We start from the raw sequence: 17,617 nt of genomic DNA on the forward strand, positions 1-17,617 counted from the left end.
TCGGGCAGTGCCCGAGCTTCCAAATGGTCAGTCAGCCCCTGCATTGTAAGCACCCCCTGCCAGTGGTAAATGGTTTGTCTCATCCCTGTAACTGATACATCTGCAGGACTGCTTGTTCTTTTGAAAAATGAAAAAAAAACAGACTTATGCAGGCCATAGATGGGTTGAAATTCGGCCAAAAAAAAAAAATTGACCGATTTTCACACCGTTAATGGGTTAATTGGTTGGCCGTTTTTGGGGGTTTTGGCACATTTTTTTTTATCGGTGAAGCTGGAAAAAAATCGGCCAATTTTGCCGATCGGCCGATTTTCCCAGCAATCATGGGCAAATCGGCCGATCTTTTTACCGATAAAAAATCTGTGCATGAGCTGTGACCTGCAAGAAGAAAAAGAAGAAAAGACAAAAAAAAGAAGAGGAGGAGGAAGAGGAAGAAGAAGAAAAGGAAGAAGAAGAGGAAGAGGAAGAAGTAGAGGAAGAAGAGGAAGAGGAAGAAGAAGAGGAAGAAAAAGAAGAAGCATTCCAGTCCGCTATAATATTTTTTATATGAAAAGTCTTGCGGTTGCAACAATGTATCCATTTGTATCCGAATAAAACCATCTGTATCCAAAATGGATACAAATGGATACATTGTTGCAACCACAATACTTTTTCATGTCAAATATAATAGCGGAGCTCTCTGCAGGGACAGAGGTAATTAAATGCCAGCCGTAGACGGGACAAAATCGGACAATTTTTTTTTTACCGTTGGTTGTAACGTCGGCCTATTGAACGACCGATTTTTTGTTTTGTTTTTTTTTTTAAAAACGGACGGTTATCAACCCGTCTATGGCCTGAATTACTGCCCGGATGTCCAGGTGAAAATAAAGGAAAGAATATTTAAAAAAAGAAAACGAATGCAGCCGCGTGTTCTGTCTCTCCAATCTAAGCATTGAAAGTGTGATCTCTGTAACTTACAGTTGTGGTAGGGATAGCGAAAACTCCAATCTTAGTTGAATAACACAGGCAGTGACTCGATCAGATGACACCTTGTAGATCTTGTGAAGTTTATTCCATAAGTTGAGAGAATCTTACAATGAACATCAGATAGGTCAAAAGATCATAATGTGATCTGCTTCATGACATGAGGCAATGCAATGCATTACTGGGAAAAGGGTGGAGCTTTCTATACAGCATGAATTAAACCAGAGGAAAGGGAGGAGCAGAGACAAAATATAGAGAACACTTAAAGGCATGTGACAGTCATGTGACACATGACACCGCCGCCTCTAAGAAATGGTAAGCTGCAATTAAAGAAATGTTTGATTTGGGGTTTACTACCAATTTAAAGCCAACCCAACAAGCTGCTTAGGTTCAAATTATCTTTGCTCCTCCACCGCTCCGTTCATGTGCTTGAGTGAAGAGAGAAAACCACGTGCAGGGGCGGACTGACCATTTGGGCACTGCCCGATGGCCCAGGGTCAGTAGGGGGCCCTATGAGATGCCCCTGGTACCTTTTCATAGGCTTTTTTGAGTGTGGACGAGGACACAGTGGCCCCATGATCCCCTATTGCCTGGGGGCCGCATGTGTTATCAGTCCACCACTGACCACGTATCATGACTGAGAATACATAATGCAGTAGACCTTCTCGCCACCCGCATGTGACAGCATTGGGTGCCTCCATGGCCAATCAGCAGCTCATGAGATGAAGGCAAGTAAACCACATGCTCCCCATACCCAGAAGTGAAAGCTGCAATGATGACTCAAGAGCTTAATCTGTAGGACTTTCTTGCCAGTCTAACATGTTTCAGGCACTGGAAGCTAGATCAGGGAAGTGCTTAGTCAGCTTGCTGGAGATAAGGGGCACAGCTAAGACTTCTTAGTAAATACAGGAGCTGCCTATGCTGACCTCATTCTTAGCCTGTTTGTAGAATGGTCAGTAGTTGGACATTTGTCATCCAGAATAACCAGAGGCTCTCTCATGAATGGCAGCAAGAGGTCTCCATCCTAGTCAGTAGGAAAAACAAGACAATACATTCCAACTACATTCCAGGGTGTCGCCCATCCTCTGGAACTCCCTACCCCAATCTATCAGACTATCGCCTACTCTACTTACTTTTAGGCGCCCTCTGCTAATACTGGAATCCTCTACTCTTCCAACCAGTCCATCCCACACAGTTATTACCTACTGTACCATTCACCCCTCCCTCCTAGATTGTAAGCTCCAAGGATCAGGGCCCTCAATTCCCTCTTGCTGTATCCCTCCATAATGTAAAGTGCTGAGCAAACTGTTGGCGCTATATAAATCCTGTATAATAATAATAATAATAACTAATCTTAAACATTGTGTTTTGTAGAGCGGGAGTGTCACCTGCTACAAGATAAAGTGTCCGGTCCTGCAATGCATCCACACTGTCACTGACCCGCAGCAGTGCTGCCCCAGATGTGTAGGTAAGTGGCCTGAGAGTGTGTGGAGTAGACGTCTCCTGCCATAAATTTGCTGTGTTCACAGCGATTGCCATATGGGTAGTATATACACTATAATACCAAATGTATTGGGCCCGCCCTCCAAATCATGTGATTCAGGTGTTCCAATCCCCTCCATGGACACAGGTGTATACAATCACACCCCTAGGCATGCAGACTGCTTCTACAAACATTTGTGAAAGAATGGGTCGCTCTCAGGAGCTCAGTGACTCCAAGCGTGGTCCCGTGATAGGTTGTCACCTGGGCAATAAGTCCATCCATGACATTTCCTGGCTAATAAATATTCCACGCTCAACTGTTAGTGGGATTATAACAAAGTGGAAGCAACTGGGAACAACAGCAACTCAGCCACCAAGTGGTAGGCCACGTCACATGACAGAGCGGGGTCAGCGCATGCTGAAGCGCACAGAAGTCGCCAACTGTCTGCAGAGTCAATCGCTAAAGACCTCCAAACTTGGTGTGCCCTTCAGATTAGCACAACAACAGTGTGTAGAGAGCTTCATGGAATGTGTTTCCATGGCCAAGCAGCTGCATCCAAGCCTTACATCACCAAGTGCAATGAAAGTGTCGGATGGAATGGTGTAAACAACGTCGCCACTGGACTCTAAAGCAGTGGAGATGTGTTCTCTGGAGTGACCAATCACGCTTCTCTGTCTGGCAATCCGATGGACATGTCTGGGTTTGGCGGTTGCCAGGAGAATGGTACTTGCCTTACTGCATGGTGCCAAATGTAAAGTTTGGTGGAGGGGGATTATGGTGTGGGGTTGTTTTTCAGGGGTTGGCCTTGGCCCCCTAGTTCCAATGAAGGGAACTCTTAAGGCGTCAGCATACCAAGACATTTTGGCCAATTTCATGCTCCCAACTTTGTGGGAAGAGTTTGGGGATGGCCCCTTCCTGTTCCAACATGACTGCGCACCAGTGCACAAAGCAAGGTCCATAAAGGCATGGAGGAGCCAGTTTGGGGTGGAGGAACTTGACTGGCCTGCACAGAGTCCTGACCTCAACCCCATAGAACACCTTTGGGATGAATTAGAGCGGAGACTGCGAGCCAGGCCTTCTCGTCCGACATCAGTGCCTGACCTCACAAATGTGCTTCTGGAAGAATGGTCCAACCTTCCCATAGACACCTTCCTAAACCTTGTGGACGGCCTTCCCAGAAGAGTTGAAGCTGTTATAGCTGCAAAGGGCGGGGCCAACTCAATATTGAACCCTACGGACTAAGACTGGGAGGCCATTAAAGGTCATGTGCGTGGAAAGGCAGGCGGCCCAATACTTTTGTGTATGTATTAGTGCTGATCCACTCTGTACACAACCAACCCATATGCGAGGTGTGACAATTTAATTCCTGGAATGGACTATAAAAAATGTTTGCTTACCTATACACTAGCGGCTGTTGTCACCTTCCAAGTAGTCCCCTTGTGAAGCGATGCACTTTTTTTTAGATGACTGAGCCACTGCTGGAAACATTCCTGGAATTTGTTTCTTTCGGAACGCAGTATCTTTGTCGTGATGTGCTGGATGTCTGGAGTGTCATCAAATCTGTGTCCTTTTTAAGACATTTTCTCATTTTGGAAACAGGCAAAAGTCGCAGGGTGCTAAGTCAGTGGAGTAAGGTGGTTGATTAAGTTTTGGAATAGATTTCTTGGCCAGGAACTCGAACACTTAACGCATCATATGCAGGAGCATTGTCTTGGTGGAGAATCCACTTGTCAGGCCAGACTTTCATTCTTTTCCTTCAAGCAGATTCCCACAACCTTTTCATTTTCCACGTTTGCGTCCATCCTCTGTGTTTTTGGCTGCCCACCTCGCCATCGTGGATGTCTTTCCGTCCCTCATTAAACCACTTCTGATATTTTAAAACATTTGACTTCTTCATGGAATTTTCATCTTAAGCCTGTTGTAACAGAGCTAACGTTTCAATCGCACTTTTGCCAAATTTCACGCAAAATATGATGTTTGTGTGATCTCCAGGTGCCTGTCACTCATTTTCCAGCAACAACCATGATTGAGCCACCACCATGCTTTACCGTTGGCACAAGACAGTCCTGGTGGTGAGCTTGGGATGGTGTTTGCCACACGTAAACATGTCCAGTGGTTGGAAACCATGTGAAGCCCAATTTATGGGACCATGATACGATCTTCCATTGATCGATAGTACATGATGTTGCGCACACTCGTGTTATTTCTTCTACTACTCTGTGAAGACTGAGCCAACTGGTCTGCGACCCCGGAGAGTGCAGGTTAGAACATGTCAGAACACGCTCAAGTGCGAATGGCTGCGTGACTTACCACCATAGTGCTCCACCGCGGGCATTACGGTAATTAAATTGTCACACCTCATATACAGATCCTTAAAAACCATGGAAAACCGGAGGCTGGGAGGAAACCCAATCATTTAATTAGCAGGAATGTAACAAGTATTTTCAGAATCATCTTTATGGTGGCAGAAAGGGCCATATACCGGAGGCCTATGCCTATGGAGAGAATAGTGAAGACACTTCAGTCTTGGGCAAAGGTTTAATTACAATTTATGGGGCCCCATTAGCAAATTTTTGATGCCCCCCCCTTCACAGCGATCTTTCTCTTTGACCCCTGGCATTGTCAATTGGGACAAAGTCTAATTGGTCATAACAGCCGCTCCTCCCATGATATCCTCCTCTCTAGCTCCCTCATCACCTCCTCCCACGCTCGCCTCCAGCACTTCTCCAGAGCCTCTCCCATCCTCTGAAACTCCCTACCACAGCATGTCCGGTCAGCCCCCACCCTGTCTGCCTTTAGGCGATATTTGAAAACTCACTTCTTCAGGGAAGCCTACCCCACTCCACCTAAGAACTGTACTTGAATCACCTCCACCAAATCATCCCCCGCAGCTATCACCTTTTGTATCACCTCCTCCTTCCTTTAGATTGTAAGCTCCACGAGCCGGGCCCTCCTTTTCTTTCTGTACTGAAATGTATTGTAATTGTACTGTCTCCCTTATATTGTAAAGCGCTGCGCAAACTGTTGGCGCGATATAAATCCTGTATAATAATAATAATAATATCTGAATGAAGGACAGGGTGCAGGAGAGCTGTTAACATAGCCAGTACACTACTAGGGGGCAGTAGTGAGAATGGACGTTTCTGGGGAAGAGCAACAGTGCAGAGAATTAAGGGGTTAGGGGTTAGACAAAAATATGGAAACACTTGATGAAATTGATGACATATTTCACATTGAAAGAGGAAGTGCTGTGACATTGTTTTGCTCCCGCTGTGTGATGAGACACCTAGCTAACAGGTGGGAATCCTCACTTTCATCATTCACTGCGTGCGCTGCTAGTAATACGCAGTCATGTCAGTGCTTACTGAGCTTCAAAGAAGGCAGATTGTTGGTGCCGCTAAGACCGAAGTTGCCAACTAATTTGCCGTGTCGCAAGATACAGAATCAAAGGAAATGACGTTGTATACGATTTCCGAGAAAACGTCGTCTGATGATCATAAGCGCGGTCCACATGGTCAACTGATCGAAAGAGAGAAAAGGACATTGCGCAGGAATGTGACCCGGAATAAGAAAACAACTGCAAAAGTGACTGAAGAGCTCAATCTCAGTCTTCCGAAGCCCGTGTCCACAAAAACTGTGTGGAGGAAACTCCAAATGCAAAACACTCACAAGCAAGCTGCAATTGCCAAACCACTAGTGACTGATATTAATACTTAGAAGAAGAGAGTTTTTTCCTTGCTGTTGTGTCCTACTTGGGCGATCTCAACAGGAGATACAACAGGATAACAGAGGAAATCTCTCCGAATTGAGATTCAACCATTTTCACCAAAACAGTTGTCCCCATTGGAAGATTTTCCCACTACTCCAGTTCCCTTCACAATTATGAAAACTTTAGCTTTCCCTTTACTTTCTGACCCAATGACATTGGTTCCAGAAGAGAAGGAAAATCTCCGTAATAGAACATGCAATACAAGAGTTATTGGTGGAAATAGTTCTGTAAGGGTTGTCCTTTATCCAAGTCATGGTATAGCTAATAACAGCCAACACTTTGTACAGGGAATGACAATCAAAAAAAAAAGTTTAAAACTTAGAAATACAGAAAGGAAGGCCAGACTGAAATCGGATAAAAGAGTCCAAGATCGAGAGACCAAGATAAAACATCCAACGCATCCATTGTTGTTGAAGGCCAACATGACCACTACATGAGGTTCTCAGTGACCAGGAATGGCTTGAGAACCAGACCACATTTGTACTGAAGGCGTTCTAACCCAGGCGTGGATGCTCTGACTCACATTCTACTACAGGGGCCAACAAGATCTATAGCCTAACACATAGTTCAGTGTTCCTGGATCCTCCACCACAGCAGCTTCTGCTACTGTTAAATATTCATCAACATGACCTATAAAGGTTGGTTGTGACCAGGAGCAGCTTGAGAATCAGACGGCGGTTGTCCTGGAAGCACTCTAACCCATGTTTGGTGCTCTGACTCACATTCTACTAAAGTGGCCAATGAGATTTATGGCCTATCAAGTAGTTCATTGTTCCTGGATTCTCTGCTACAGCAACTCCCTTTACTGTAGAAGGCTCTTCAACATGACCCACTCTGTAAGGTTCGCAGTGACCATGAATGGCTTGAGATTCGGACCACAGTTGTCCTAAAGACACCCTTACCCAAGCTTGGTGCTGCCTCACACCCTACTACTGCAGCAAACCAGATCTATGGCCTAACACGTAGCTCACTGTTCCTGTAGCCTCTGCCACAGTGGCTCCTATTACTGTTGAAGGCCCTCCAACATGACCCACTCCATCAGCTTCTCAGTGACTCCCTCCAAGAGTTGGTTCTGGCCAGCTCAGTGGATTGCTTCATAAAAGTCCTGGATTCTTTCTTGGATACACAGAATATAACTGGATATAACATTTATAGGTAAAGTTGATCCAGGGAATATCCAATTGCCTCTCAGGGGATCAGGAAGGAATTTTTTTCCCAGCAGGAGCAAATTGGATCATGTTTTGCTGGGGTTTTTGCCTTGCTCTGGATCAACTGTGGGTGTAGGATTATAACTTGGTGGACACAGATCCTACTACAGCAGCCAATTGGCTCTATGGTCTTCCGCGTAGCACACTGTTCCTGGATCCTCTACCACAGTAGTTCCCATTTCAGTTGAAGGTTTTAAAAAGACCTACTCCATAAGGCTCTCAGTGACCAGGAAGGCTCTCAGTGACCCCCCTTTGGAAAGGGAATGTATAGCAGTTTTGCACATTTTCTTTCTTTTATATTTTTAAGAATAAAAAAATAAAATGTTGTAAAAAATGTTGTTTACGTAGCTCAGTAGCTTAAGCTGTTAAGCTCAGTGAATGGGTCAGATTGTTTCCCTTTAACCCTTTCACAATTTATCAAAAACAAAAATACGTGAATGGGTCAGGTTGTTTCCCTTTAACCCTTTCGCACTTTATTTTTAAAAAAATTTAAAAAAAATGTGAATGGGTCAGATTGGAAACAGATTGTTTTCCTTTGGCCCATTAATGTATTTTTTTTATTTTAATAAATTGTGAAAGGGTTAAAGGGAAACAAATTGACCCATTCACTGGGGTTTTTTTTTATAAATTGTGAAAGGGTTATAGGGAAACAATCTGACCCATTCATGTTTTTTTTTTTTTTTTTGTTTTTTGTTTTATAATAAATTTGTGAAAGGGTTAAAGGGAAACAATCTGACCCATTAATGTATTTTTTTAATAAATAGTGCAAGGGTTAGATTGTTTCCCTTTTACCCCTTTCACAATTTATTTTAAAAAAAAACGTGAATGGGTCAGATTGTTTCTCTTTAACCCTTTCACAATTTATCAAAAAAAAAAAAAAAAAAGCAAAAAGAAAAATATTTTTGTCTGTATCTCCGCTTTCTCCAGACCATGATGTGCACTCTTTCTGCAGAGACACCCTCCGGACTGCGAGCTCCGCCCAAAGTCTGCCAGCATAACGGGACGACCTACCAGCAAGGGGAGATGTTTACCACGCATGAGCTCTTCCCATCGCGACAGTCCAACCAGTGTGTGCAGTGCAGTTGTTCGGTATGTTACCCCCCCTTTGCTCTAACTCTGTCTTTTTGGTCACGTTGTTCAAAAATGTCCTCCTACACTGCCACTAAAAGCAAGGAAGGAATAGAGCCCTGGCCGGGTCTGCACCCACACTGGGGAGATTTGAGCTGTAAGCCATAATCATCACAATTATGACCAATCACGGCTTGAACTATCTTGCTTTGCATGTAATGAGTCTATCTCATATATTAGTTTCACCTTTTAAGTTGCTGCACTGAAATAAATGAACTTTTGCACCATATTCTAATTTTTCGAGTTTCACCTGTATATAGGAAGAGATCAGATAAAATAGTGACAGGGACATGGTGCTGCTGAGCAGAGGATGGTATGTATAGGAAGGGGATCAGAGAATAGTGACAGGGACGTGGTGCTGCTAAGCAGAGGATGGTATGTATAGGAAGGGGATCAGAGAATAGTGACAGGGATGTGGTGCTGCTGAGCAGAGGATGGTATGTATAGGAAGTGATGAGAGAGAATAGTGACAGAGACGTGGTGCTGCTGTGCAGTGGATTGCATGTGTAGGAAGTGATGAGAGAGGATAGTGACAGGGACATGGTGCTGATGAGCAGAGGATGGTACATATGTATAAGAAAGGGATCAGAGAGAATGACAAAGACGTGGTGCTGCTGAGCAGAGGATGGTATGTATAGGAAGGGGATCGAAGAGAATAGTGACAGGGGCATGGTGCTGCTGAGCAGAGGTTGGTACATATGTACAGGAAAGGGATCAGAGAGAATGACAGGGATGTGGTGCTGCTGAGCAGAGGATGGTATGTATAGGAAGGGGATTGGACAGAATAGTGACAGGGACATGGTGCTGCTGAGCAGAGGATGATACATATGTATAGGAAGGGGATCGGCAAGAATAGTGACAGGGACATGGTGCTGCTGAGCAGAGGATGGTATGTATAGGAAGGGGATCGGACAGAATAGTGACAGGGACATGGTGCTGCTGAGCAGAGGATGGTATGTATAGGAAGGGGATTGGAGAGAATATTGACAGGGACAAGGTGCTGCTGAGCAGTGGATGGTACACTCTCCAATCCTTCAGGTTGTATTCTTGCATACAATGTAGGACTACTGGCCCCCCATTGTACGTGATGACGTCACAGTAGGACCACCAGCCGGAGCCCCTTGGTGGAGAAGCTTTGGGTTGCACAGCAGAGTCAGGAATAGGAGAATGATTGAAGCTTAGTCCTCTGCCCCATTACTCCTTGCAGTGGGGGGGGGGGTATTTTTCTGGTGCTCTGAGCTGTCATTGGGGGGCTGTGGTGGAATGTCATCACTCTGTAGGCATCCATGCTTCCAGCCATGGCCAAGCCACAATATTTGGATAGCCCGGACTCGGTCACTGCCAGGCAGCAGCCTCAGCCCGTCTGTTCCAGGAAAGTCTGAGCTCGGCCCTCTGTTAGCCATTGACACGGTTCTGCTCACTTTTCCGGCTGATATTTCTGATTTTTGCTGTTCATGAGAGGGAGGCGAGAAATCAGATATCCTGTATGGAGGAAGGCCGATCTCCGTACCAAGGTGGCCAGGTCATGACATCCAGGGAGGTTCCAGTTACAGGTCCATGGCCAAGGGGCAGCCTCAACGGTCAGTGAGCGGGCGAGTCCTGGGCTGGCTGGAGACGGGAACAAATACACCTTTTATATAGATGGGTGAGTGGGATGAATCAGATCGATTATTCCCTGTCCTTATGTTCTACCATTTCTGGTAAGAAAAAATGTGAAGAACCTCTCAGAGCGTGAACGCGGTTTTGTGTTTGTGCACACATTGCTGCGGGTATGCTTTGTGTAGTTTTGATGATGAAAACTTTTCCCATCTCTGTAGTTTTTTTTAATTTATTTAACTTAAAGCTGAACTCCATCCAAACAGCTAAATTCACAGATCATACCTGGATTTATTATTATTATTATTGTTATGATTGTTATTATTGCATTTTTTTTTCTACATTTTTAATCATTTTTAGGTAGCTTTTTAAAAATATTTAATTTCAAATTTATTATTATTGTACTTATTTTTTATTATTGTTTTGTATTTTTTTCTAAATTGTTAACATATATATATATATATATATATATATATATATATATATATACAGTGGGGATCGAAAGTTTGGGCACCCCAGCTAAAAATTTTTATTAATCTGCATAGAGAAGCCAAGGAAAGATGGAAAAATCTCCAAAAGGCATCAAATTACAGATTAGACATTCTTATAATATGTCAACAAAAGTTAGATTTTATTTCCATCATTTACACTTTCAAAATAACAGAAAACAAAAAAATGGCGCCTGCAAAAGTTTGGGCACCCTGCAGAGTTAATATCTTGTACTGCCCCCTTTGGCAAGTATCACAGCTTGTAAATGCTTTTTGTAGCCAGCCAAGAGTCTTTCAATTCTTGTTTGAGGTATCTTTGCCCATTCTTCCTTACAAAAGTCTTCCAGTTCTTTGAGATTTCTGGGCTGTCTGTCACGCACTGCTCTTTTAAGGTCTATCCATAGATTTTCAATTATGTTGAGGTCAGGAGATTGTGAAGGCCATGGCAAAACCTTCAGTTTACGCCTCTTGATGTAATCCCCCGTGGATTTCGAGGTGTGTTTAGGATCATTATCCATTTGTAGAAGCCATCCTCTCTTTAACTTCAGCTTTTTCACAGATGGCATCAAGTTACCATCCAAAATTTGGTGAAATTTTATTGAATCCATTTTTCCTTCTACTCGTGAGATGTTCCCTGTGCCACTGGCTGCAACACAACCCCAAAGCATGATTGATCCAACCCCATGCTTAACAGTTGGACAGAGGTTCTTTTCATTAAATTCTGTGCCCCTTCTTCTCCAAACGTACCTTTGCTCATTTCGGCCAAAAAGTTCAATTTTAACCTCCTCGGTCCACAGAACTTGTTTCCAAAATGCATCAGGCTTGTCTATATGTTCATTTGCAAAGTTCAAACGATGATTTTTGTAGTGAGGACGTAGAAGAGGTTTTCTTCTGATGACTCTTCCATGAAGACCATATTTGTACAAGTATCTCTTTATAGTGGAATAGTGTACCACAACTCCAGTGTCTGCCAGATCTTTCTGGAGGGATCATGCAGTCAAACGTGGGTTTTGAATTGTTTTTCTCACAATCCTGCGAGCTGTTCTGTCTGATATTTTTCTTGGTCTTCCAGATGTTGCTTTAACTTCCACTGTTCCTGATGACTGCCATTTCCTAATTACATTCCGAACAGAGGATATTGAGATCTGAAAACGCTTTGCTATCTTCTTATAGCCTTCTCCAGCTTTGTGAGCATCAACTATTTTCAGTTTCAGTTTTCTAGACAACTGCTTAGAAGAACCCATGGTGCTGATTGTTGGGGCAAGGTCAGATGAGTCTGGGCATTTAAATCCTTTGAGATTGACATAACCTGGTCTTCCCAGACAATGATTGAGAACAATCCATGACACTTGCAGGTCTCAGCTTTGCAAAGGGGGCAGTGCATGCTATAAATTCTGCAGGGTGCCCAAACTTTTGCAGACGCCATTTTTTTGTTTTCTGTTATATTGAAAGTGTAAATGATGGAAATAAAATCTAACGTTTGTTGACATATTATAAGAATGTCTAATCTGTAATTTGATGCCTTTTGGAGATTTTTCCATCTTTCCTTGGCTTCTTTATGCACATTAATACAAATTTTCAGCTGGGGTGCCCAAACTTTCGATCCCCACTGTATATATATATATATAATATATACATATATATATATTTCAAAAACTGGTGATCTACTGGGATTTTCACGCACAACCACTATATATACAGTATATAGTGGTTGTGCGTGAAAATCCCAGTAGATCACCAGTTGTTGAAATACTCAGACCAGCCCGTCTGGCACAAACAACTATGCCACGTTCAAGGTCACTTAAATCCCCTTTCTTCCCCATTCTGATGCTCGGTTTGAAATTCAGCAAGTCGTCTTCACTACATGTAGATGCCTAAATGCATTGAGTTGCTGCCGTGTGATTGGCTGATTTAGCAACTGAACAGGTGGACTTAATAAAGAGGCCGGCGAGTGTATATGTATCAGGTACATTTTTTTAAGCACAACTCCAGCCCAAAAATTATTTTTAACTTTGGGATAGCATAGGGAAGGGTTAACTGGCCATGCAGTTATGTGGGATTGCTAAAAAGGACAAGTGTGCTGGACAGTAGGTGGCAGCATGTGCTGAGCAGCAAGATGGCCGCTCTGCAGTTTTGTGTGACATCACACTGCCTCCATTCCTAAGTATGAGTCGGATGTAAGTTGGATGTTCGTAACTCCAGAACTGCCTATATATATATGTATGTATATGTAATTTATTATTTTGTATTTACTATGGGTTGCATTTTATTATTATTGTACTTTTTTATAATAAGTATTATTATTATTTTGTATTTTTCATAATTTTTTATTTAGGTATTCAAAATATTTATTTTATTTTTTTACATTTTTATTATTGTGATTGTACTTATAATTGTTATATATTATGAGTCATATGTACGTAACTCCGGAACTGCCTATACTGTGTGTGTATATATATATATATATATATATATATATATATATAAAAAATGTTATCATTATTTTGTATTTACTACAAGTTGCATTTTTTTATTATTATTGTACTTTTTTATTATAATTATTATTTTGTATTTTTCAGCAATATTAAACATTTTTTATTTAGGTATTCAAAAAATATATATATTTTATGTATGTGTGTGTATATGTATGTATGTATGTATGTATATGTGTATATATATATAATTTCTTTTTTTTTTGCATTTTTATTATTGTTACAACTGCGGGGACCAGCCTTGCCGAATTTGTGGCAATATTGGCTACTGTTCTATAGGGTAACTTAGTGATTGTAGATTCGTCCCTTATGTCAGCTATGTTGTCCTTGTTTTGTAGGATGGACAGATATACTGCGGTCTGGTGACCTGTCCGGAGCTGGTGTGTTCCTCCCCGATGACTGTCCCAGACTCCTGCTGCCCGGTGTGTCGAGGTAGGTAGTCGTGCTCCATAACACACTACAGTCTCTTCATTGTTTGCTTCAATAGAAGTGCATTAAAAATGCAGCCGTCCCTTCTGTGTCGCACAGTTGTATCGGCTGCTCCCCCATACTCTGATTTCACCGCATGCTGTGAGCGTCTCACAATGTGCATTGGATGCTGCAGCAACTTAACCCATCTCATTTCCTGGCTGGAGGACGCCCAGCGCCATCTAGCACTTTCCCCTGGCCCCGCCCCTTTTCATTCTTTCAATTGTGGAGGCTCAGCATCACATATGGGCGTTATCTATGGCAGTCTGCGTACACATGTGCACTTTACAGTGGGATCAAACCTGAGGCGTCTGAGACACATCAGGGCATTCAGAAGACTAGCATTGAAAATGCAAAAACAGCAGGAGATCCCTTCATCCAAATGGACATGTGACCGCTGCGGCACCGCTTCAAGTTGTTGTCAGTCTCCAAGTATGGACGGACCAGGAACAGTGTCCTCTGCCCCCACCCAACAGTACTGTCCTCTTTCCCCCCACCCAACAGTACTGACCTCTGCCTGCCTCACATCACCATCCCCCTGCCCCACCCAATAGTACTGTCCTATGCCCCCCTCCATCCAACAGTACTGACCTCTGACCCCCCCTTAGCCCCACCCAACAGTACTGTCCTCTGACCCCCCCCCTCCGCCCCACCCAACAGTACTGTCCTCTGCCCCCCCCCCTGCCCCATGCAACAGTAATGTCCTCTGCCCCTTCTCATCACCCCCCCGCCCCACCCAACAGTACTGTCCTCTTCCCACCCCCCGCCCCGCCCAACAGTACTGTCCTCTGCCCCCTTCACATCACCCCCCTCGTTCCACCCAACAGTATTGTCCTCTGCCCCTTTCACATCACCCCCCGCCCCACCCAACAGTACTGTCCTCTGCCCCCTACCCAACAGTACTGACCTCTGACCCCCCCCTCCGCCCCACCCAACAGTACTGTCCTCTGCCCCCCCCCCCCCCGCCCCATGCAACAGTAATGTCCTCTGCCCCTTCTCATCACCCCCCCGCCCCACCCAACAGTACTGTCCTCTTACCACCCCCCCGCCCCACCCAACAGTACTGTCCTCTGCCCCCTTCACATCACCCCCCCCCCTCGTTCCACCCAACAGTATTGTCCTCTGCCCCTTTCACATCACCGCCCCACCCAACAGTACTGTCCTCTGCCTGCCTCTCATCACCATCCCCCTGCCCCACCCAATAGTACTGTTACTGTCCTCTGCCCCCTTCACATCACCAACCCTAACCCAACAGTACTGTCCTCTGCCTGCCTCACATCACCACTCCCGCCCCACCCAACAGTACTGTCCTCTGCCTGCCTCACATCACCACCCTCTGCCCCACCCAATAGTACTGTTACTGTCCTCTGCCCCCTTCACATCACCCCCCCCCCCTCGTTCCACCCAACAGTATTGTCCTCTGCCCCTTTCACATCACTGCCCCACCCAAAAGTACTGTCCTCTGCCTGCCTCACATCACCACCCCCTGCCCCACCCAATAGTACTGTTACTGTCCTCTGCCCCCTTCACATCACCAACCCTAACCCAACAGTACTGTCCTCTGCCTGCCTCACATCACCACTCCCGCCCCACCCAACAGTACTGTCCTCTGCCTGCTTCACATCACCACCCCCGCCCCACCCAATAGTATTGTTACTGTCCTCTGTCCCTTCACATCACCACCCCCGCCCCACCCAACAGTACTGTCCTCTGCCCCCTTCACATCACCACCCCCGCCCCACCCAACAGTACTGTCCTCTGCCTGCTTCACATCACCACCCCCGCCCCACCCAATAGTATTGTTACTGTCCTCTGTCCCTTCACATCACCACCCCCGCCCCACCCAACAGTACTGTCCTCTGCCCCCTTCACATCACCACCCCCGCCCCACCCAACAGTACTGTCCTCTGCCCCCTTCACATCACCACCCCCACCCAACAGTACTGTCCTCTGCCCCCTTCACATCACCACCCCCACCCAACAGTACTGTCCTCTGCCCCCTTCACATCACCACCCCCGCCCCACCCAACAGTACTGTCCTCTGCCCCCTTCACATCACCACCCCCACCCAACAGTACTGTCCTCTGCCCCCTTCACATCACCACCCCCGCCCCACCCAACAGTACTGTGCTCTGTCCCCTTCACATCACCACCCCCGCCCCACCCAACAGTACTGTCCTCTGCCCCTTTCACATCACCACCCCCGCTACACTCAACAGTACTGTCCTCTGCCCCCTTCACATCACCACCCCCCCTCCACCCAACAATACTTTCCACTGCCCCCTTCACATCACCCCCACCCAACAGTACTGTCCTCTGCCTGCCTCACATCACCATCCCCTGCCCCAGCCAATAGTACTGCTACTGTCCTCTGCCCCTTCACATCACCACCTCCGCCCCACCCAATAGTACTGTCCTCTGCCCCTTCACATCACTACCCCCCGCCCCCACCCAACAGTATTTTCCTCTGCCTCCTTCACATCACAACCCGCCCCCACCCAACAGTACTTCCCTCAGGTACTTGGACTGCTTACACAGCCATGGCCAAACGTTTTGAGAATGACACAAATATTAATTTTTACAAAGTCTGCTGCCTCAGTTTTTATGATGACAATTTGCATATACTCCAGAATGTTATGAAGAGTGATCAGATGAATTGCAATTAATTACAGTCCCTCATTGACATGAAAATGAACTTCATCTAAAAAAAAAACATTTCCACTGCATTTCAGCCCTGCCACAAAAATTTCCACTACATTTCAGCCCTGCCACAAAAGGACCAGCTGACATCATGTCAATGATTCTCTTGTTACCATAGTTGTCAATTTTGATGAGGACAAAGCTGGAGATCACACTGTCATGCTGACTGAGTTAGAATAACAGATTGGTAGCTTTTAAATGAGCGTGGTGCTTGAAATCATTGTTCTTCCTCTGTTAACCATGGTTACCTGCAAGGAAACACATGCAGTCACCATTGCTTGTCACAAAAAAGAATTCACAGACAAGGATATTGCTGCTATTAAGATTGCACCTAGTTCAACCATTTATCAGAGCATCAAGACCTTCAAAAAGAGATGTTCAGTTGTGAAGAAGGCTTCAAGGCACCCAAGAAAGTCCAGCAAGTGCCAGCACCGTCTCCTAAAATTGATTCAGCTGCGGGATCGGGGCACCACCAGTGCAGAGCTTGCCCAGGAATGGCAGGAGGCAGGTGTCAGGGCATCTACACGCCTCACACCTGCCTCACTCCAGTGAGGAGAAGACTTTTAGAGGATGGCCTGGTTCCAAGAAGGGCAGCAAAGAAGCCACTTCTCTCCAGGAAAAACCTCAGGGACATATTCTGCAAAAGGTACAGGGACTGGACTGTTGAGGACTGGGGTGAAGTCATTTTCTCTGATGAATCCCCTTTCCGATTGTTTGGGGCATCCAGAAAAAAACGTGTCCGTAGGAGAAAAGGTGAGCGTCACCATCCGTCCTGTGTCAAGCATCCTGAGACCATTAATGTGTGGTGCTGCTTCTCAGCCAAGGGAGTTGGCTCACTCACAATTCTGCCTAAGAACACAGCCATGAATAAAGATTGGTCCAAAAACATCCTGCGAGAGCAACTTCTCCCAACCATCCAAGAACAGTTTGGTGACCAACAATGCCTTTTCCAGTATGATGGAGCACCTCACCATAAGGCCAAAGGGATAACTAAGTGGCTTGGGGAACAAAATATCGAGCGTTTGGGTCCATGGCCAGAAAACTCCTCCGACCTTCATCCCATTGAGAACTTGTGCTCAATCCTAAACCTTCCTGGAGGTATTCCTGAGTGTAGCTCGGGGTAAAGTTTCAGCACCACAAGCGTTAACCCCGAGCTACACTCGGGAATACCTTGCAGCATTGCTCTGGGATCCCTCGATCACTTACCTTGTCCTGGGCTCCCGCGATGTCCCTCCTGCAGTGTCCCCTGTAATGTCCTCTGGCCGATGCCGGCATCTGTCTTCTGGGTTCCGTTCCCTGCAACGTCGGGACGTACGGGGGATGGA

At 45.4% G+C, this 17,617-nt stretch overlaps 1 protein-coding gene across 1 annotated transcript in view; it reads left to right on the plus strand.

Moving 5' to 3' along the window:
• The window catches only part of CHRDL2 (chordin like 2), a 157,480-nt gene that overhangs the window by 96,353 nt on the left and 43,510 nt on the right, over positions 1-17,617 (plus strand). Inside the window, exons 3-5 of the mRNA XM_089659844.1 lie at positions 2,335-2,428; positions 8,373-8,509; positions 13,463-13,556. Of these exons, the coding sequence (XP_089515970.1) occupies positions 2,335-2,428; positions 8,373-8,509; positions 13,463-13,556 (325 nt within the window). The remainder of the gene's footprint in view (positions 1-2,334; positions 2,429-8,372; positions 8,510-13,462; positions 13,557-17,617) is intronic.

Source organism: Staurois parvus, unplaced genomic scaffold (genome assembly GCF_062004578.1).
Source record: "Staurois parvus isolate SC_StPar_1 unplaced genomic scaffold, SC_StPar_1.0 ptg001192l, whole genome shotgun sequence".
Lineage (NCBI taxonomy): Eukaryota > Metazoa > Chordata > Amphibia > Anura > Ranidae > Staurois > Staurois parvus.